We start from the raw sequence: 23,970 nt of genomic DNA on the forward strand, positions 1-23,970 counted from the left end.
GAATGAAGATTGAAAATTGATCAAGAAAAGGGATGTTCAATTAAAAAAAAAAAAAAAAAACAATTAGGTGTTTATATGAACCCAAACAATTAATGGATTTATACCTGTCCCTGCAATAACATATGGAAGATAATAAAAAAATTATGAATTATCTTGATTTAACATCATATTGAATTATCATTTATTCTAAAAATTAACTATTGAAACAAAATTGCTTAAGCTATTAAGAGTACATGGACTATTTTTTGGTAAATTAAGTGTAGATGAGATTATGATATATTTATTTATCATCTTAAATCAAAATAGCATAATATGTTCTGTTATTTTATTAACAAATACTGTGCAAACAAGAACTTAGATTGGAAGCCACATATCCCTAAGTAGCAATATTAAAACGTTGTTTGGAAGGATTTTGGAAAATCTGCTTTTAGGAGTTTTTATGTAACTTTTAATTTTTATAATTATTTCTAACCAAAGCAAATGAAGAATTACTTATTTGGGAAATATTTCTACAAAAGTAGAAGCAAAAACATAAGTAGAAACTATGCCAGATAGAAATTAAATTTTAAAAGAAGTTTAAACTGAATTAGACCACGTCGTTGGAAGAGGACATGTTGAAGATTCAGACATGAAGAATGTGACATACGTCCAAGCCGTCATCATGGAAGCATTGTCTCTATACGTCCACTCTCAGTAGCCCGTGAATCCATTTGGAAGTGGAAGACGAATGTGTCTTGGAATATCGTTTGCCCTTCAGATTTTACACTTAATATTGGCTAATTTCTCTCATGCCTTTGAAATTGCAAGCCCATCAGATCGACCAGTGGACATGAGTAAGAGTCCTGGACTTACCAACACGAAGGCTACTCCTCTTGGGGGTAGATTTCACTTCACGTCTTTTTGTTGATTAAAGTTTGTGTGATGAAGAAAAAATTAAAAAAAAAAAAAGAGTTTATGTGATAAAATTTAATGAATAATATATAAATATTTATTTCTAAAGCATTACTTTTGTTGTAACAATTTAATGATATATAATAAATTTCATTATGCATCGTTCACTCTGCATTAAACTCTCTTAAGTTTTTTGTTTTTAATAAAAAAAAACCTATCTTTATTTATTTATTTTATCTTTTGATAAAAACCCATCTTAAATGATTGAAAACATCTCAGGTCCAACATATAATTATAGGGTCGTATTCACTGGGCTTGGTCTCGTTACACCAATGCAAAGCCCAATACGAAGGATATCCACGTCGGCCGAGCAAGAATCCTAATGAAGAACTTGGTCTTCATCCAAGTCATAGTCAACGATACAAGGCGTTGAAGCGTTCCTGGACCACGCAATTTTTTTCTTTTTCTTCTTCTTCTTCTTCTTCTTTTTTTTTTTTATTTTTTTTATTTTTTTTAATATATATATATATATATATATTATTATCATTGGAGATTTTTATTTTTTTGCTGAATTATTATTGAAGATCAAATGGCTAAATAATGTTTTACCACCAAGGATAAAACGTTTTCCAATCATCCAAATTTACTTGGTTTGAAAATTATGGGGTATAACTATTAAGGAAAAAAAAAAAAAGAAAAACAAAAAAAAAAAAAGAAAATTATAACAACATTTTATCAACTTAAATTTTTGAAAAGAGTAGTAATTCAATTTGATATTAGAGTTCGAAAAATAATTTAAAACTCTACAATTTGATTAAAAAAATTTTAAAAACACATATAAAAATTCAAAAAAATAGAATTTATCTGGAAAAGATAATGTTAGAGAAAATATATAATTGAATTTTAGAAAAAATGATAGAAACCATAATTCAAATATAACTACACTGTGTTTCATTTAATGTTATGGTCTATTGATGTAAAATGCGCAACATAATCACATTTGAAGTTCTTTCAAACCTTCACCTAATGAAATCCATAGCTGATACATATCTTCCATCGATGATTTTAACTCTGATTCCAGGACGTGTTTGAGCTTGACGAGGCGAAGATTTGAAAGGAGCTCAAATGTGGTTATCTTGCGCATTTGGCGCCAATAGGGACCATAAGGCCCAAATCCAAACATGGCGTAGTTGTACCCCATAATTTCTAAACCAAGAAAATTTGGACGATTGGAAAACACTTTATCGTTGGTGGTAAAGCATTATTTAGCCATTTCCCAATTACTTATAACTAAAATTCGATGCACACCCAACTTTATAAGGAAGATGGGCCCCAAGTCGTCGGCCATGTTGCCGAAGATTACATGGATCGGATCTTGCTTAGACCCATGGAATAGGTGTAGGTGGCCGATTAAGGGCCAAGCATTTCCAGGTTGCGGTGGCAATGTTCTCTTTTCATTTGCAAAGCTACTTGTTGATCTCCATAACTGGGAGTTGCAGATAAACAATGAAAGAGAAAGGATAACGGTGATAATACTTAGTAGGGATCGAAGCGGAAGGAACTCCATTGTTGCAACTTTTGATCTGGTTAATAGAGTTCCCTTTTCTTTCTTTCTTTCTTTCTTTTTTTTTTTTTTTTTTTTCCTCCTGGTATTCATGATCGTAGAATGCCCTTATATATGTATAATTAATCAACAAAAAGTAAAATCGTCCGAGTGGAGCTTTGTTTCTTTGTGCAACTGCGGATACCAATTGATGGAGGATTAGTACTTTCATGTTATATATAAGCTAGGTTAATTAGTTAGGCCACGCTATAATTTCGGTGTCTTGGCTAAATATACGATATAAACAAAATCTTCCAAACATTTAGGTTATGTGTGTCAAAACAATTAATATGCTCCTTATACCTGCTTCTTATACATATAAATAAAACTATTTGGATACTAAAATGGTTTTGCTTATTCCGACTGAGGGGAGACTAATATCTGACTACCAAACGTATCAACTTTTGGAATATATACCTCATGTAGGAATTCTAATGTCGGCCTCTATACATGCAGCTGATCCTTATGTGCTGCAACCATTGATACAGAGGACGAGATGATAATCATCCTCCATCTATGCATTTGATCTCCAATAATAATTGTCCATAATAATAATAATAATGATAATAAGTGGCATAGTCCGGGAACGTGGATATCCAATTCCTACTGGGCATTATATTGGTTCAAGGACCCACGGTCGAATACGACCTTCATGTAGTAACAAAAGATTGACAAGGAGGATGACACTTGGACAAAGGGTTAGAGACCAAATTTAATTTTCTTGATCTACCAATGTTGTGGATGTCCAATTCTTTTTTTTTTTTTTTTTTTTTGGGTAAATTGTGGATGTCCAATTCTTCATGATCCTTGCGCTGGACAATGTCATTGTGCAGTAACATTGATAGTTTATATATTGAAATGAAAATGAAGTTTGCTTAACCAAAAAAAAAAAAAAAAGTTTGCCTTTACATATGTTATAGTTTATTGTTATTGCCTTACACAGCATTAAGGTACTTGGAAATTCTCTAAATTTGAGCATTTATTTAAAATATGCATTGTTAAACTTGGAACTCTTAGGAGGTTTTAATAATCAACAGAAAGACGTGGGATGAGAATGACCTCAAGAGGGGTAGCCTTCATGTTGGTTAGTCCGGAAGTCTCACCCAAGTCCACTGGTTCATCTGATGGGGTTGTAATTTCAAAGGCATGTAGCAAATTAGCCAGTGTAAGCTGCATAACTTGAAGAGCAAATGATATTCCGGGACATACTCTTCTACCACTGCTAAATGGTATCAGCTCGAAATTCTGGCCTCTAACATCAAAATCCTTACAAGTTGTAAGAAATGTTTCAGGCTGAAACTGGTTAGGATTCGACCAGACTCGTGCACTACGCGAAAATAACGATTTAGCGACACCAAGGTAGTGACATAATAAAAAAATGCGCGATAAAACGTCGCTTAATAAGACAATAAGTGACGCACTTTCCATAGTGTCGCTAAATACAAAAAAATTGAGATCTTGCGACATAAATTAGCGACGCTAAGAAACAAAATGAATTGAAGGTCGCTAAAAACAAAAATAAGCGACCCTAATTTTCATAGATTCAAGATTCAATCAAAATAAGAAATGTAGCAATCCTACAAATGAGAAATTTTGTAAGCATAGATTCAAGATTCAATCAAAAGAATAAATGACATGCCCATGGAAAAAAAATCCATGTCTATCATGCATACCGGGACCTTAACTCTAAAAAACGCTTTGGTGCATAAAGCCATAGTAAAAGGAAGGAAGCAAACAAAAAAGAAATTCTATCTTCCAATAACAGCATAGGACCTTCATCTGTCCCAACACAATACAGCTTCCATTACTATGTTCCAGTGCACCCAATCTTATAGGTCCACCAATCAAATAGGCTTTAAAGAACAGATGGTGATCTGTAGAACTATTGTTTATCACAAAATACAGAACCAACTATATAAAAGCAATTAATAAGGCAATCTAGTTGAGCAAACATACCTTAAAATGAACTCATAGGTCTGATCCCCTGGCTTTGCAAGCTTATTAAGATCATAAAAAATAACATTAATAATAAATTTTGCAAAACTAAAAGCATGTTTAAATAATCTAACTTCTGTTTAGATACTGAAGAAAATCCCTAGTGAAAAGCCTTGTTTTAGACTAAAATTTAATATAATTAACTAAGAAAAATCAATATCTTTTGCTCAAAAATGCGAATTTGATATTTCAAAAAATTAACTTCTCTCCTCCCTTTTCCAAGATTTTCTCAGCGACCAACAAAATTTTATAAATTAACAACGACAATTAAAACAAAAAAAAAAGGATGGAAAAATTACTCACAGTTGGTAGGATTAGGCCCTCTTGAATACTTCACCTAAAAATTTATCATAAAAACATATATAGTCAAGAATTCAGAAAACTTGACAAAACTTAACTGCTAAAGTTTTGCATTTTTAAAACAAATTTTTGCTTCTTTTTTTTTTTTTTTTTGTGTCTCTCCTTACTCAAAGCAAGAAAAGCAATAAAATTAAGAGAAAAAGATTAAAAGTATAGCAGAATTGAATCTAACCATGGATGATTCCTCTTGCTGTGGCTTCCAAAATAAACTTCCATTTGGCAAGTCCCTATGACAAAAACCAAGCTAGGGTTTCGACGATAGGATTCTAATTATATTTTTCCATTTTGAAGATTTCTTGAAAAACCCAAGAAAGACCACACCATTAAAAGTAGACCCAGAAGAGGAGGAAAAGAAAGGACCAAGGAGTTTGTTGTAGATCTACTCGCCGATCAGGTAGACGTCGATGACGGGACTCCGAGGCCAAAACCGAAAAGGGCATGGCTGGGCTAACTGCTGAACCTAGGATGCTTCCTCCACTCATCTCTCCTCCTGAAGAACTCTCCGGTAGCTGCTTCATCATTCTCTCATTTTCCTTTTCCTCTTTTTGTTGGGCATTTCATGTGTATTTTTCCTTTTGATATTTGAAAATGATAGTTTAGGAATATTAAAAAAATAAAAGGGTAAAACAAAAAACCTTGAAAGAAGAGGGGTATATTTTATTAAAGGATTTCAAATAGGGATATCGGGCAAAATTCCCCTTAGCCATATTTCTCAAGGTTATGTGAGCAGGTTGTGGCCCTCCGATTAGGGGAAGGTGGCCCAACAAAGGCCATGCACCAGCTGCTTCTCGGGGTTTGCTTCTGCGGGCTTTTCTTGATTTCCGTAGAAGAGACCAGAGAAACATAAGAAAACCAAAGATCGTATATGCAAATGTCGACTCCATGGATTTGGGAAGTAATACAGATTTGTGTGCAGACGGCCTTGAATTTGTATTAATTGGTCAAAACTTCTAAGGGATGCTTCAATGGATAAATAGGGAAGCAACTAAGTTGGAAATGGGCCTGAATTTGTACTACTTGCTTTTTAAAGCTTCTTATTATAATATAATATGGTGTCATAAATCACAAATTATGATAATAATATTTATGTATGATCAGGGAAGAAAAAGTCGACGATATGGTCGAAATGCCGGCGACAATATCTGTTGTCGGCGAGTACCGACACCAATAGAGGGGGTGAAGAAATTTCTGTATGGATTATCGTGGAAATGTTGAGAGTGTCGATGAATGTCAAGAGTATCGATGAATATCCACAGAAATCTCCATTTTCAAATGGATATTTATGGAATTTTGATGGAGATTTCGGTTGTCGGTAGAAATTTGAGTTGTCGGTCCATGGACTATGGTGGCCCTGATACCATTACTTCTATTGCTCTGGAGGACAATGAATTTTGGCTGAGAAATTTGTTTGGGTTCATTTTACAAGTCATTGATGCTTGTTATTGCTTCCTTCTAACACTTCTCGACAACAAACTATGGTTTCCAACCATTTTGGTCTTTATTGTAGGAAATGTTAAATATGTAGAAAGAACAATAGCTCTGTATCTTGCCAACTTCAACCATTTTGGATCTCCTGTTCATGATTTCGAAAAACCAAATGCTGAAGGTACCGTGTTTGATTTCTATCTATCTTCAAAATCAAATCACATGGACTTGCTAATGGTTTCTTTTTCCCTTTTCGAATTCTTCAAGGGGATTATTGGTGGTTCCTTCTTTGCTAGCTTCATAATGTCTTGCAGGAGAACTCCATTTTCAAACTCAAGCTGCTTGATGGTGCCTTCCATTCTTCAATAAATTTTATATTTTTTTTGGTAATCTTTGAATTATTAGTTCACAAATGGGCTGTTAGTCTTTATATTCAATTCGATTTTTTATTCTTGTTTCATGGGAATGAGAAGCAAATTTGGAGCTCTATTGACTTTGGTTCTTGTAGAACATGGATACCAACCATTCGACAAATTTCCAACATGAAAGTTATTTCTTTTCATTTGAAAATTTGGTTTTCCTTTTTTTCAGTTACTTGTTATTGGTTTTGGCAGCTTGTAAAATTGGTTGACATTTTATATTTTTCAAAGTCTACCACTTAAAAAGGTTGTTTTTGTTGTCCAAAAATCACTTTGTGGATCTTGGCAATTATCCTTTAAATTATTAGTTCAATGATTGGTGTATTTGTAAGTAGTACAGGGAACTCTGGCAACACGACATCACAATTAATATATGGCAATAAGAGTCCTACTCTCTCTTCAATTAGATACTTCTCCATCTTGCTATGCTTCCTTGTTGCCTTTATTTGCAATGTGCAGTCTATTATTACGTCTATATAAGTTTCTTGGCCACTATTCCTACATGGCAAGGAAAAGGAGAGTCCATTGAGTATGTTGCAACTTGCAAGAAATCTGAATAGAGGAAGCTTATTTTGGTCCTTCGGATTGCGAGCATTTTACTTGTCTGCCTCCTTTTTCCTCCGGATTTTTTGTCCTATATCTATGTATGCTTCATCTAATGTCATTTATTCTCTATTTCTTGGACACAACAGCAAGCTTTACAAGACAACTTCAGAGTTACTCCATCAAAGAGGGTGTGAGAACCAATGATGTGGGATCAATTGGTCAACTGAGTGTAACTGCTGCTGAAGATTAAATACTTTGTAATGTATATTGTAATTAATAATGGTATTAAGTCAAAATATTTGATGAAACTGGATTTATGTGTCTTGTGTTATGTTTCATTAACTTTAGTTGTCCTAAAGTGATGTAGAATCAGTTGCATAAAATAATTTGTCATATTATATTGTAATTAAAAGTGGGATTAAATCAAACAAAATATTCAATCAAATTGGGTTTATGTGTCTTGCTAGAACATTAATAGGACTATGAACCATGAATGTTTATGATTTAGCTACTTAGTTGTTCTTTTAGCTGTCCTCTTTTTAAGAACGGGTAGGAAATAAAGGTTGGGGTTTTGAGTAAGCAATTCTTTCCAATTTGATAGCAGAACGAGAAAGTAATTCTTTCTAGTTGTTTCTTCTTCTTTTTTTAAATTAAAGAGAAATTAAATTTTTTATATTCTAAATTAAATATTTATAGTTTCCGTAATTTTATCGATATTTCCATCGATATCGACATTTTCATCGATATTTTCATAAAATTATACTTTCAATATTTTCATCGATAACAATATTTTTATCACTGTGTATGATCTCCATCGGATGACTGAAAAGTATTTTAAGGATATTTTGTTGAGTTTATCTAATTTTGTCAATTTAAATTTAGTCTGGGCTAATAGGACTGCTAATAAATTAGCCCATGCAATATGTAAATGGGCGATGCACAATCTTTTTGTTGACTTAGCGTGGTTGCCCCCAACTGTTGTGGATCTCATGACACATGAGAGTGATCCTGGGAAGCTCCTTATGTCTAGGCTGTTTCGTTTCATGCCTTCTCTTTATGAAGTCCCAGTTTCAGCCAAAATAATAATAATAATAATAATATTTATATATGATCTATATATTTTATTTTATTATTGTGTGCACAATAAAAATAATTGAAAAGATGGACCACATAGATTATGACGTAATTGTTTAATACAGTACTTTTTACTTATGAGGCCCATTCTATAAGCAAAGGACAAATATATGACTTTTCTTATTCATCCGCAGGGCAAGTACAACTTGATTCTAAGGACAAAAATATGACATTTTTTTCTTTTGCTACAAACAAAAATTTATCCACACTTTAAGTCTTGTCTGGTAACTCTCAACTGGTTCATTTGATAATGGTATTAAAATTTATATTAGCTGACAACTGACTATATTTTTTTTGTTAGGGACGAAAGGTGACAGCTGAAATTGAAAGGAGAATTGACTTCCATATAAAAGACCAGAGAAACAAAAGAAAACCAAATATTGTATATGCAATAGCCAATTCCATGGATTAATAGGGAGGTAACTAAGATTTACTTGGACAAGGCCCTGAATTTGTATTAGTTGTGTTCATATGATATGGTGTGATAAACCTCTTATCATGGTAATAATATTTAGGTTAAACTACATTTACAAGGTTTGCCATAAATACGTATTCCTCCCATGATTTTCAAAATTCATCAAAATGTACACTTGCCATTAGTTCACATCCATTACTTTTAACTGTTTAACGGTATTATTAATTAAAAAACTAAAAAAAAAAAAAAATCATCAGATTAATGAGATGAGTCAGGGTTTTATGATTGTGCAAATGTAACCCCTATGGCCTTCACTCTTTATGGAACCCAGAAGGCAGCCATCATTTTTTCCTACCTAAAATCACCATTTACAGCCACTTCTCCTCCGTCCACCGTCTTGTGCCGCACGCACACACTCATGCATTCACCACCATCATGTGCCATCCAAATGATTCCAACTAAACAAAGAAGAGTAGCAGCACAACCTGGTCTCCAATCTCCACCTTGGAGCCATCGGCACCATCTACCGCCCAAGCAATGGTGAGGTTTTATTAAAGAAGATGAGGATGAGGGTTTTGGTTGGTAACAAAACCCAATTTGAACCTCAGGTCTAAAAATCAAAAGCTATTAAGATCTCTTCTTCATCTTGTGGCCGAATGGTGTAATTGTAGAGTTGTAATTTTTTTTTTTTTTTTTTGTGCGTTTGAATTTTTGGTCAGATTAACGTTTTTTCATTTATGGAATTCAAAGTGTATTGTATACTTAATTTTGTATTGCCAATAGGCGCAAGGATTGCTTGATTGCTGGTTTCTTTCCTAAGATTTGAAGATAGATGAATGGATTTTATTTTTATTTTTATTTTTTTTTATCAGTTTGCGTTTAATTAGATCGAGTTGGGATTGGAAAATTTGGATTTTGTTCTCAATTTTGGTGTCCATTTTTTCAATTATCTTTTTTTGGTGTCAATTATTTGTCTACCCTTTTAAAGTAAAGTTAGTTGTGCTGAAATATAATTTTTTCCATTGAATTTATTTTGAGAATATTATTTGGAAAAACAGAAAAGTAATTGAGAACATAAATCCTATTCGAGAATTATTAATTTGAAATAAAATGATTTTTTGGCTTGAAAATAATTTGCTCTATTAAGATTTATAATATTACGTTTACAGTTATTTTACTATTGAAATATTTTTAAAAACATTATTTTTCACATAAAAATATTAATAATGGTTTTTTTATAATTATTATTGTTGCATTCTATGAAAAAAAGGAAAAAAAAACGATTATAATATTTTTTTGCTTTTTTTTTTTAAAAAAAAAAATTTTAATATGTACTATTAATTTTGGTATCGTCACTTAAATGATGGATAGTTTGGTCTTTATGAACAAGTTGTTTTCGAGTAGAGGTCGAATTAGTCCACCTGTCAGATTTTACACCGTTAAGTACAGATTGAAAGTTTTTCAAAACCATGGTGGTAACATGAAATTACCCCAATATCCCAAGGAAATCCCCTAATATTTATGTACATGATCTATGTATTTTATTTTATTATTGTGTGTATCTAAATAATAATTGAAAGGATATATAATACTTATATACAATTATTCAATAAGCATTTTTCTTACCTGCAACTAACATTCACCGTTAAAAAATGTAACTTCTTTTATTCGATTTCTGATTCACTCGTAAAGAAAAGGACAAAGATATGACATTTTTTTTCTTTTGCCACAGACAAAAATTTCCACACTTTAAATCTTGTGTATTACCTATCCACTGTTTCATTTGATAATGGTATCAAAATTCATATTAGCTGACAACTGAATTATTCTTCTTTTTTTTTTTTTTTTTTTTTTTTTTGTTGTTTGGTAGGGAGGAAAGGTGACAACTGAAGTTGAAAAAAAGAAAAAATTCACCAAAAGAAAGTGAAAGAAGAAAAAGAACAGGAAAATCTACTAGCTAGCCTTTTGTCACCAACCCGCACCGACAAGAAAAGCTTCAATGGAGCAGTCCGACCGCTTCATAAAGGTTTTTTTTTTTTTTTTTTAATTACAAACTTTGGAGTAAGGGAAATTTTCATTAAAGTTGAATCTTAAACTTTGAATTTAAAAGTGTATTCTGACTTTTATCAGATAAATTATTGGTTTTTCAAATAGTAATACAACGTATCTTTTGTTTTAATTGGCTTGAATAGAAGAATGCCATTAATCATAATTTATTACGAATTAATCAAATCATTAATGGACAGAAACGGTCCAATTTGGTTTGGTTCCTCGGTCTGTCGAATTTTCATTTATATTCTATGGTATATTTTAAATTGTTCACTCACATACATGCAATTTTAATATATTAGCAATAGATATAGTAAAATTATCTCAATTAATATATTATTTATATTTATATATGAAAGATTTGGAGTTCACGAGGTGGAGGAAAAAAATTATTACAAAATAATAAGAAAATGTCATCTTATATTTGATACATCGTTAAATACACACTAAATTTTCTAATTTTGGATAGATATCCAATTTTTGCAGCTACTATATATATATATATATATATATATATATAGTTATGTTACAATGGATTACATCGTCCAAATTATTATTGTGCATATGATCCATCAGATTAAATCTTTTATTGGTTCACCGTTCCAATATGTTCCGTAGATAGATTTTGGAAAAGCTTAGTTTATTTTTTTTATCCATATTAACTGGTTCAGGGATAGTGCTATTGTAATTTCAAATATAACAATATCCGTTGAAAAAAAAAAAAATTAAGTATTAAAGAAATCATTATATTGGTGCCATTTGATAATGTAGCTAATTTTTAATTTTTAATTTTTTTATCTAATTATATATAATTTATTTACGTTAAATATTAACTAGTGGTAATTATGATTTCTTACACACATCTTAAACAAATATACCAAAAAAAAAAAAAAAACAAAAACAAGAACAAAAAAATAAAAAAGAAAAAGAAAAAGACCGAAAAGTCCAACAAAATGCACTTCTATTCCAATTTTGGACTTTGCTGCTTAAGAGGAGGTAAAAAGATGACTGCCACCTGGCTCTAAAAGATGAATGAAGTCATTTGTGGATTTTTAAGGGGATTTATGTTTGAACTTATTGACATGTAGGTAGATGAATTTTTCTAGATGATGAATCAATTACTCAGAAAATATAATCAGCTGCTTGATGTTTGGTTAGATTAGACAAAATTAAAACTAAGAATTTATAATAAGGTGAATTGGTAAACCTATGTTAATATTTGGCTCTCTCATACTTCTAGAGAAGTTTTTTCATAGAGTTATTATATATAATATAGGAGAACTAATTATCTTTTGGCCTATGTATTGGAATCAAAATTGAAATTGACAACTTCAATTTGAAAAATGAAGGCACAATCTAAATCTAGGGGTAAAATAGAAGGCAATCTCACTTGTCAATTTCATAGTAAAGTTTAATACTTTTTGTGGAGAGACGTGGATCATTAAACAAATGTACCAGTTAAATCAATTTGAATAATAATAATATTATATTGCTGGGTTTCAATGTCCAGATGCAATGCTTATTTGATTATATCCTTAACCATATCTATCTTTTTCTTTATAAAAGATTTGATCAGATCTATTTTGATTACAATTGACTATACGAAAAAATAATCTTTACTTAAACAATCTAACATAAGATTGTTTAATATAATATTATCATACTCTAATACTAAATGGCTGATTAATTATATATATATATATACATACATATCTCATCGATGTATTTGGATTTTATTAGGTGAAGGTTTGAAGAAACTTCAAATGTGATTATGTTGCGCATTTTACATCAATAGACCATAACATTAAATGAAACACAGTGTAGTTATATTTGAATTATGGTTTCTATCATTTTTTCTAAAATTCAATTATATATTTTCTCTAACATTATCTTTTCCAGATAAATTTTATTTTTTTTTGAATTTTTATATGTATTTTTAAAATTTTTTTAATAAAATTGTAGAGTTTTAAATTAAAATTCGAACTCTAATATCAAATTGAATTACTACTCCTTTCAAAAATTTAAGTTGATAAAATGTTGTTATAATTTTCTTTTTTTTTTTTGTTTTTCTTTTTTTTTTTCCTTAATAGTTATACCCCATAATTTTCAAACCAAGTAAATTTGGATGATTGGAAAACGTTTTATCCTTGGTGGTAAAACATTATTTAGCCATTTGATCTTCAATAATAATTCAGCAAAAAAATAAAAATCTCCAATGATAATAATAATATATATATATATTAAAAAAAATAAAAAAAATAAAAAAAGAAGAAGAAGAAGAAGAAGAAGAAAAAGAAAAAAATTGCGTGGTCCAGGAACGCTTCAACGCCTTGTATCGTTGACTATGACTTGGATGAAGACCAAGTTCTTCATTAGGATTCTTGCTCGGCCAACGTGGATATCCTTCGTATTGGGCTTTGCATTGGTGTAACGAGACCAAGCCCAGTGAATACGACCCTATAATTATATGTTGGACCTGAGATGTTTTCAATCATTTAAGATGGGTTTTTATCAAAAGATAAAATAAATAAATAAAGATAGGTTTTTTTTTATTAAAAACAAAAAACTTAAGAGAGTTTAATGCAGAGTGAACGATGCATAATGAAATTTATTATATATCATTAAATTGTTACAACAAAAGTAATGCTTTAGAAATAAATATTTATATATTATTCATTAAATTTTATCACATAAACTCTTTTTTTTTTTTTTAATTTTTTCTTCATCACACAAACTTTAATCAACAAAAAGACGTGAAGTGAAATCTACCCCCAAGAGGAGTAGCCTTCGTGTTGGTAAGTCCAGGACTCTTACTCATGTCCACTGGTCGATCTGATGGGCTTGCAATTTCAAAGGCATGAGAGAAATTAGCCAATATTAGGTGTAAAATCTGAAGGGCAAACGATATTCCAAGACACATTCGTCTTCCACTTCCAAATGGATTCACGGGCTACTGAGAGTGGACGTATAGAGACAATGCTTCCATGATGACGGCTTGGACGTATGTCACATTCTTCATGTCTGAATCTTCAACATGTCCTCTTCCAACGACGTGGTCTAATTCAGTTTAAACTTCTTTTAAAACTTAATTTCTATTTGGTATAGTTTCTACTTATGCTTTTGCTTCTACTTTTGTAGAAATATTTCCCAAATAAGTAATTCTTCATTTGTTTTAGTTAGAAATAATTATAAAAATTAAAAGTACTTTTTAAAAGTTACATAAAAACTTCTAAAAGCAGATTTTTCAAAATCCTTCCAAACAACGTTTTAATATTGCTACTTAGGGGTATGTGGCTTCCAATCTAAGTTCTTGTTTGCACAGTATTTGTTAATAAAATAACAGAACATATTATGCTATTTTGATTTAAGATGATAATTAAATATATCATAATCTCATCTACACTTAATTTACCAAAAAATAGTCCATGTACTTTAATAGCTTAAGCAATTTTGTTTCAATAGTTAATTTTTAAAATAAATGATAATTCAATATGATGTTAAATCAAGATAATTCATAATTTTTTTATTATCTTCCATATGTTATTGCGGGGAACATATATAAATCCATTAATTGTTTGGGTTCATATAAACACCTAATTGTTTTTTTTTTTTTTTTTAATTGAACATCCCTTTTCTTGACCAATTTTCAATCTTCATTCCTTTTCTTGATCTACCAACGTTGTGGATGTCCAATTCTCCGTGGGCCTCGTGTTGGACAAGGTCATTGCTCAGTGATAATGATAGTTTATTATATGAAAATGAGCACTAATTCTTATATATATGTAAATGAAGTTTGCCTGTTCATAAATGATAGTTTGTTATTATTGCATTACAAAACAATTAGGAATTTGGAAGTTTTTCTAAAACGGGCATTAATTTATTTATAATATCCATTATCAAACTTGAAACTCTTAGGAAGATTTAATAATCAACCGAAAGACGTGGGGTGAGAATGACCTCAAGAGGGGTAGCCTTCATGTTGGTTAATCCAGAAGTCTCACCCAAGTCCACTGGTTCATCCAGTGGGGTTGTAATTTCAAAGGCATGTAGCAAATTAGCCAGTATAAGCTGCATAACTTGAAGAGCAAATGATATTCCAGGACATACTCTTCGACCACTTCCAAATGGTATCAACTCGAAATTTTGGCCTCTAACATCAAAATCCTTACAAGTTGTAAGAAATCTTTCAGGCTGAAACTGGTAAGGATCAGACCAGACTCGTGGATCCCGTTGGATCTTTCCGATATTTACAATAAGACGTGTGCCTGCAGGTACATGATAACCACCAACTGTGCAATCTTCAATGGACTCGTGCGGTACTGAGAGTGGTGCCGAAGGATAAAGACGCAATGTTTCTTTGATTATGGCTTGAAGATAAATAAGGTTGTTCATGTCTGATTCTTCCACCTGTCTTTCCCTACCAACCTGCTGGTCTAATTCGTCTTGAGCCTTTTTCAAGGTTTCGCGATTATTGAGAAGCATTGAAAGGGCCCATGTCAACGATACCGTTGTGGTGTCTGTGCCCCCTAATATAAGAGCCTGCAAAACTTTCAAATTATATCATATAATGATTTTTCATCGTTGAGATTTTATGTACATTGCTATTGGATTTTTATTTTTGATGTCGAATTCATAAGTTTTATCTACATAATGAGGCGATACTAAACCATCAACATCTATATTTGATGCTCATAGTTCTTGATAACAAACATTATACATAAATGAAAAGTCCTTGCTCTTACAAAATTATTGTCAACAAAGGGATAAATAGAGAAAATTTGGGAATTGATGAACACGCTGGATGCACTATCTTTCAATGTGAAAATTTTTACTCGGTCTCTAATCAATTATTATGGAATCTTTTTCTTTGGCTTTATTTTATCTCTTTGGATAAAGAGAAACGTGAGTGTAAAAAATGTTTGAACGGTTCTATTAGTGCAAAAATGAAGCTTTTGTTTTTTTTTTTTTTTTTTTTTCGTTCTCTTTTGCAAAACCGAAAATGGAGTTAAAATTGCAAAACGAAATCCTATATTTGTTTTATGTTCTCATGATGGATAAATGTTTTTTTTTATTTGAAAAAGAAAAAAAAAAGCCTATAAAATTTAATTCGTTTTCTTAACCTTTATTTCCACCATTAAAAGTTAGAACATTTAAAAAATAATTTGTTGACAATCCTGTTGAAATTAAAAAAAACAAAAGCAGAATATTTCAGTGTACCAACCACATCTTTATGATAGAGAGTAAACAGGCATGCATTTCGCTACAAGACGACCGTCCCGACAAATCAAGATTCTGCCATTATTATCTGCTAAATAAACTGACCAAACTATAATAATTTATTTATTTGCCTGGTCTTTCCACTCATTAATTTATTGCAACATCCATCAAGTATGTTTTGCTTCAACGAATCTTCATCAAATAAATTTAGCAAAAAAAAAATAAAAATAAAAAAAATCATAAAAATGGTCCCAAAAAAAAATCATAAACAAATGAGCATGTGCAGCTTCAATAGGAATGATGGCTTAGATAATCTATTTCAAAGCCATTGGCTTGGGCTCAAATCAAACCCATTCGTTCATGATAGGGACGCCGCTTTAAATATTTACGAAAAAAGAAAGACAAAAAATAACAATAAATTTTCTATTAGAATATTTTGATAAATTTTGTATCACCACTTTCGCTTAAGAAATTTTTTAAAAATTAAAAATTAAAATTATATTTAAAATTTTATATAAATTTAATAAAGTATTGAAATTTTAAAAGTTAAAATGGATCCTATAAGCTCCAAATTTATTTTTAAAATATTAACTATTGAATAGATTTTAAAGTTGACGAGTGGTATTTTAATAAAAAATTCATCAAGATATCTCATAACAAATATACAAAGCATCTTTAATATATATATATATATATATATTTTATTGTACTATGTTGTCTAATTCTGCAATCTATGAAATATTTAAGTACCGTCCTAACTATTCGATGTTACATGACCGTTCTATAGTTATATTTAAATCACTACAAACCTGCATATTTATTTTGAAAATTCACACTGAAAATCTTTGTCAAATAAAATATCCCTTAAGGACGGTTGATTATAATGACTAATGTTCAAGAGGATATTCAGTAAGACTGACTTTGAAAGTCTTTTATCGTTTTTGTCAAATATATGAAGAAAAAAAAAAAAAAAAAGGAAAGATTACTGTCAAATAATATTTGAATAAAATTAATTTAAAACTTAGTCTTTAATTTTTTTAAAAAAATTATAGTTTTCCATTGTCACTAAAAAGCGAATTTCATTGTATAATTAAATGTGTTTGATCAAAAATTAAAAAATGAGTAGGTAGTCTTTTTTTTTTTTTTTTTTTTTTGGTCCGCTTAAAGTATGTAGAATTCTTACATGCCTATGATATTTATTTATTGAACCGTCAGTTTCACGGACAAACAAAGTGATTAATTTGAAGATCCACAAATTACGGTTACATATTGTTATCTCTTGTTTAGTAAATTCAATCTTGACTAGCTAATAATTAGATGTCTTAAAATAACGCACACACACAAATGTATATATATCTATATATTTATATATATGTTTCTAAATTTCTATTTGGCCGCAAGATAATAAACAAATGAAGAAATTAAAAAGTAAAAATAATAAGAAATAGAGGATGAAATTGGCATACCAGGCATGTAGCTTTGTTAATTGTATCCGAATCGTAAGTAGAAGGAGATTGATGATCTTCAGCTTCATCAAGAACAGAAAGCATCAAATCCATGAAATCATGAATCTCTCCAGATCTAGAAACCCTTTTCTGCTTATGCTGTTTCAACCATCTTTCAAGAACATCATCAAGCTCTTTGGCCGTCTGCTTCATAGCCTTACCATGCCCACCCAAATCCAACCATCTTAGAAATGGAAGAGCATCCGATATCACAAACCCTCCACCCAGTTTGAAAAAATCTCTCAACGCCTTTCGACACCTTTCACTCTCTTCCATCTCACTTGGCGTGGTGGCTCCAACATATCGTTTCCCTACCACCATCCTGAATATTATGTTCAAATTTACATCTCCAAACCATCTTCTCATCTCCACTGTCTTTGACTTACCTTTGTTGTTTTTCCATAAATCATATACCTCTTTAATGGAGGCTTTAACCTCGGATTCCCGGACGTTCTTGAGCATCTCAAGCCGGTGATTGGATAAGAGTTCGACCGTGGCAGTCTTGCGGATTTGGCGCCAGTAAGGGCCATAAGGGCTGAACCCGAACATGGCAAAGTTGTAGCCCATAAGCTCGGCCGCTAGAGACTTGGGCCGATTGGCGAACACTTTGTCGTTGGTTGTGAGACATTCCTTAGCCATTTCCAAACTACTTACAACCAGGGCTCTGTGTGCGCCTAGCTTGATGGTGAAGAGAGGTCCGTCCTTGTCAGCTATATTTCCTAAAGTTATGTAAGCAGGTTGTGGTCCTCTTAAGAGGGGAAGGTGGCCGATAAACGGCCATGCACCGGTTGCTTCTGGTGGTAACTTATTTGTGTTTGTGTGGGCTTTTCTTGATATCCACAGAAGAAAGCAGAGAAACAGAAGAAAAGCGAAGATGGTACATGCAACACCCAACTCCATAGATGATGGATTCGGAAAGTTGAGATCTGGATGGAAACAGCGATGACTTGTATTAATTGTTTAAAAAGCCTGTGGAGGCCCATGTGTCAGCTAAGTAAATGTGTCAGCTAAGTAATTATATAATGTTGGGAATTATTAGTTTTTATTTTTATTTTTTACTTGGTTGCAATATTAAATAATTTTGCTACAGTAAAAATGGGATAATGTATATCTTGACGGCCACGCCGATGTTTGTGGGTTTGGAGGCATACTGCACCATGATTGATTAATCAAATATGGCATTATCATTCATTCGGAAAAGAAAGGGACCAAAAAAAAAATACGGCATTTAATATTTTGTAGTCGTATGGGATAAAATAGGCACATTAAAAAAAGAATGAAGAATAGTATTGTTTGTTGGGAAATTTTATTCGGATTATCCTATCCATTTGATTATGTGAATTTTTTTAACCCGTGAATAAGTATTACGCTTGGATTGGAATAATTATTAACCTTGTTGATGGTATAGGATTAAGTTTAATTATTAGGATATTTCATTTTTATCCTATTTCAATTATTTTTTTATTTTATCTCTTATCATATTCTAACTCATTTATTTCAACCTACCAATTCCAAATTATAAATCTATCCCAATCCCCATGTTCTATTTGGATGACATAAAAATGTTCAAAAGGATTAGTAATTTTACAGTGAATGAACCTTGTTAAATAAAGTATTCCAACCCATATTCATCTATTTGGTTTCAACCTCTACGCTTCACATGCATGAGATGGTTGGATAGTTCCCTTGGACATTGACCTAGTAATATATGGAAATGTTATTATATCGCAGGTATTTGAAGTAAGATACGAACCTTGGATATCAAATAATTAGATTAGGAAAAGTTCAACTTTCATTAATAATAGCAAATCTTTTAGATTAAGGAAGAGTAAAGATGGAAAACAATATATTGAAAATCCATGGATCTCTTCCATGGCGTGCTGCAATATCCATCTGTCCGTTTGACTTTTTTTTTATATTCTTGTGGCTAAGGCCAAATGGTGAGTTTAAAATCCGAAAATCCCATTAAATTTAATAGAGTAGTTTTCTTTGCCAAAAATAAAAATAAAAAATTACTACAGTCGTTGTGGTTTCACTAAGATAATGTAATTAGATTAATTAATTCATTGTAAATTATAATAACAAAATCAATAAGGATTTGTTTGATTAAGGTTAAAAGAGTCATTACAAGAAAAATTGAAGTACTAAAAAAAAAAATCACTAACTATATACCAAAAGCTTTATAACCATTTAATTTCAAAATATAATAACCAAAGAAATATGATTTCAAAATGTATTAAAAAAAATTATTATATTAATCGTCTTGGATCCCGTCTAAACGAAGGTTTGGAAGGTTGACGAGAAGTTGTGGGCCTGCCTACATATGAGGGCCAGCTGGATCCTCACTGTATGACGTAGTTGTCCAATTCTTTTTGGGCCTCATGCATTTTATAACGCAAAATATGACCGTAATAAAATTTATAGTGATTTTTTTTTTTTTTTTTTTGGTAAAACACAATTATAGTGATGTGCCGTTTGTGGATGTTCATATTCCTTAATTCCTACAAATGTGAGATGCTGGTTCTAATAATAATAATAATAATAATTATGCTAATAATTCTAAACCAAACCATCCAAAAATATATTTTTTTATGGTCATAGCTCTTGATAATAAAGAAATATATATATATATATATAAATTAAAGTTTATTTTTTATTATCATTAGATTACATTAAAAATTTAATATTTAAATTTTAAAAATAATCAAATATAAATTTGATAATATATTAAAATTCTATTTAAAAAAATAAACCATGTAATTAATAAATTGAAAAAAATAATATAATGTAAATTCTCCTATTAAATTGATTATATATATATATATACACACACACACACACACAAACACTGACATTAAAAGTATTTTTAAACCACTCTTCCGTAATTATTGCCATAAAAAAATGACATTAAAAGTATTTTTAAACTACTGTTCCGTAATTATTGCCATAAAAAATGACAAGCAGAGACGTTATATGTGAATTCATGTACATACACTATCTCTAATCAATTATTATGGAATCTCTCACCTTTTTTATCTTCTTTACCTACAAAGACACGTGAGTTTAAAAAAAAAAAAGTACAGAACTATAAATCCAAAAATGGAGGTCGTTTTATATATAGGTAACGACCTACATATTAAACAATGACTATTTTATATATATATATATACATACATATCTTATCGATGTATTTGGATTTCATTAGGTGAAGGTTTGAAAGAACTTCAAATGTGATTATGTTGCGCATTTTACATCAATAGACCATAACATTAAATGAAACCCCGAGAAGCAAACCCCAGAAGCAGCTGGTGCATGGCCTTTGTTGGGCCACCTTCCCCTAATCGGAGGGCCACAACCTGCTCACATAACCTTGGGAAATATGGCTAAGGGGAATTTTGCCCGATATCCCTATTTGAAAGCCTTTAATAAAATATACCCCTCTTCTTTCAAGGTTTTTTGTTTTACCCTTTTATTTTTTTTAATATTCCTAAACTATCATTTTCAAATATCAAAAAGAAAAATACACATGAAATACCCAACAAAAAGAGGAAAAGGAAAATGAGAGAATGATGAAGCAGCTACCGGAGAGTTCTCAGGAGGAGAGATGAGTGGAGGAAGCATCCTAGGTTCAGCAGTTAGCCCAGCCATGCCCTTCTCGGTTTTGGCCTCGGAGTCCCGTCATCGACGTCTACCTGATCGGCGAGTAGATCTACAGCAAACTCCTTGGTCCTTTATTCTCCTCCTCTTCTGGGTCTACTTTTAATGGTGTGGTCTTTCTTGGGTTTTTCAAGAAATCTTCAAAATGGAAAAATACAATTAGAATCCTATCGTCGAAACCCTAGCTTGGTTTTTGTCATAGGGACTTGCCAAATGGAAGTTTATTTTGGAAGCCACAGCAGGAGGAATCATCCATGGTTAGATTCAATTCTGCTATACTTTTAATCTTTTTCTCTTAATTTTATTGCTTTTCTTGCTTTGAGTAAGGAGACAAAAAAAAAAAAAAAAAAAAAAGAAGCGAAAATTTGTTTTAAAAATGCAAAACTTTAGCAGTTAAGTTTTGTCAAGTTTTCTGAATTCTTGACTATATATGTTTTTATGATAAATTTTTAGGTGAAGTATTCAAGAGGGCCTAATCCTACCAACTGTGAGTAATTTTTCCATCCTTTTTTTTTTGTTTTAATTGTCGTTAATTTATAAAATTTTGTTGGCCACTGAGAAAATCTTGGAAAAGGGAAGAGAGAAGTTAATTTTTTGAAATATCAAATTCGCATTTTTGAGCAAAAGATATTGATTTTTCTTAGTTAATTATATTAAATTTTAGTCTAAAATAAGGCTTTTCACTAGGGATTTTCTTCAGTATCTAAACAGAGGTTAGATTATTTAAACATGGTTTTAGTTTTGCAAAATTTATTATTAATGTTGTTTTTTATGATCTTAATAAGCTTGCAAAGCCAGGGGATCAGACCTATGAGTTCATTTTAAGGTATGTTTGCTCAACTAGATTGCCTTATTAATTGCTTTTATATAGTTGGTTCTGTATTTTGTGATAAACAATAGTTCTACAGATCACCATCTGTTCTTTAAAGCCTATTTGATTGGTGGACCTATACGGTATATTATTGGGTGCATTGGAACATAGTAATGGAAGCTGTATTGAGTTGGGACAGATGAAGGTCCTATGCTGTTATTGGAAGATAGAATTTCTTTTTTGTTTGCTTCCTTCCTTTTACTATGGCTTTATGTACCAAAGCGTTTTTTAGAGTTAAGGTCCCGGTATGCATGATAGACATGGATTTTTTTTCCATGGGCATGTCATTTATTCTTTTGATTGAATCTTGAATCTATGCTTACAAAATTTCTCATTTGTAAGATTGCTACATTTCTTATTTTGATTGAATCTTGAATCTATGAAAATTAGGGTCGCTTATTTTTGTTTTTAGCGACCTTCAATTCATTTTGTTTCTTAGTGTCGCTAATTTTATGTCGCAAGATCTCAATTTTTTTGTATTTAGCGACACTATGGAAAGTGCGTCACTTATTGTCTTATTAAGCGACGTTTTATCGCGCATTTTTTTATTATGTCACTACCTTGGTGTCGCTAAATCATTATTTTCGCATAGTGCACGAGTCTGGTCGAATCCTAACCAGTTTCAGCCTGAAACATTTCTTACAACTTGTAAGGATTTTGATGTTGGAGGCCAGAATTTCAAGCTGATACCATTTAGCAGTGGTAGAAGAGTATGTCCCGGAATATCATTTGCTCTTCAAGTTATGCAGCTTACACTAGCTAATTTGCTACATGCCTTTGAAATTACAACCCCATCAGATGAACCAGTGGACTTGGGTGAGACTTCCGGACTAACCAACGTGAAGGCTACCCCTCTTGAGGTCATTCTCATCCCACGTCTTTCTGTTGATTATTAAAACCTCCTAAGAGTTCCAAGTTTAACAATGCATATTTTAAATAAATGCTCAAATTTAGAGAATTTCCAAGTACCTTAATGCTGTGTAAGGCAATAACAATAAACTATAACATATGTAAAGGCAAACTTTTTTTTTTTCTTTTGGTTAAGCAAACTTCATTTTCATTTCAATATATAAACTATCAATGTTACTGCACAATGACATTGTCCAGCGCAAGGATCATGAAGAATTGGACATCCACAATTTACCCAAAAAAAAAAAAAAAAAAAAAAAGAATTGGACATCCACAACATTGGTAGATCAAGAAAATTAAATTTGGTCTCTAACCCTTTGTCCAAGTGTCATCCTCCTTGTCAATCTTTTGTTACTACATGAAGGTCGTATTCGACCGTGGGTCCTTGAACCAATATAATGCCCAGTAGGAATTGGATATCCACGTTCCCGGACTATGCCACTTATTATCATTATTATTATTATTATGGACAATTATTATTGGAGATCAAATGCATAGATGGAGGATGATTATCGTCTCGTCCTCTGTATCAATGGTTGCGCAGCACATAAGGATCAGCTGCATGTATAGAGGCCGACATTAGAATTCCTACATGAGGTATATATTCCAAAAGTTGATACGTTTGGTAGTCAGATATTAGTCTCCCCTCAGCCGGAATAAGCAAAACCATTTTAGTATCCAAATAGTTTTATTTATATGTATAAGAAGTAGGTATAAGGAGCATATTAATTGTTTTGACACACATAACCTAAATGTTTGGAAGATTTTGTTTATATCGTATATTTAGCCAAGACACCGAAATTATCGCGTGGCCTAACTAATTAACCTAACTTATATATAACATGAAAGTACTAATCCTCCATCAAGTGGTATCCGCAGTTGCACAAAGAAACAAAGCTCCACTCGGACGATTTTACTTTTTGTTGATTAATTATACATATATAAGGGCATTAGTTAACTAAGCTACGATCATG

The 23,970-nt window shown here is 31.3% G+C and overlaps 2 protein-coding genes and 1 pseudogene across 2 annotated transcripts; 1 reads left to right on the forward strand and 2 right to left on the reverse strand.

The window, feature by feature from the left end:
* Positions 1-3,517: 3,517 nt before the first annotated feature.
* On the reverse strand, positions 3,518-3,922 carry LOC132803717 (flavonoid-6-hydroxylase-like). The gene has a single exon (XM_060817095.1). It carries the CDS (start codon positions 3,920-3,922, stop codon positions 3,518-3,520), a length of 405 nt encoding a protein of 134 aa, XP_060673078.1.
* Positions 3,923-6,184: 2,262 nt separating this feature from the next.
* Positions 6,185-7,489, forward strand: LOC125420669 (uncharacterized; annotated as a pseudogene).
* A 7,152-nt stretch (positions 7,490-14,641) lies between these two features.
* Positions 14,642-18,550, reverse strand: LOC132803670 (cytochrome P450 CYP82D47-like). Its single transcript, XM_060817023.1, has 2 exons — positions 17,521-18,550; positions 14,642-15,376 (listed from the first exon to the last, which is right to left on the reverse strand). Exons 1-2 carry the CDS (start codon positions 18,457-18,459, stop codon positions 14,759-14,761), a joined length of 1,557 nt encoding a protein of 518 aa, XP_060673006.1. The 5' UTR covers positions 18,460-18,550; the 3' UTR covers positions 14,642-14,758.
* Positions 18,551-23,970: the final 5,420 nt, after the last annotated feature.

The sequence above is a fragment of the Ziziphus jujuba genome, chromosome 5 (assembly GCF_031755915.1).
Source record: "Ziziphus jujuba cultivar Dongzao chromosome 5, ASM3175591v1".
Taxonomy (NCBI): Eukaryota; Viridiplantae; Streptophyta; class Magnoliopsida; order Rosales; family Rhamnaceae; genus Ziziphus; species Ziziphus jujuba.

Coding starts and splice junctions, on each gene's coding strand:
- LOC132803717 (XM_060817095.1), bottom strand. CDS start 3,922: ATGGAAAGTGCGTCACTTATTGTCTTATTAAGCGACGTTTTATCGCGC.
- LOC132803670 (XM_060817023.1), bottom strand. CDS start 18,459: ATGGAGTTGGGTGTTGCATGTACCATCTTCGCTTTTCTTCTGTTTCTC. Junction 15,377..17,520: donor TTAACAAAGCTACATGCCTG/GTATGCCAATTT, acceptor AAAGTTTTGCAG/GCTCTTATATTAGGGGGCAC.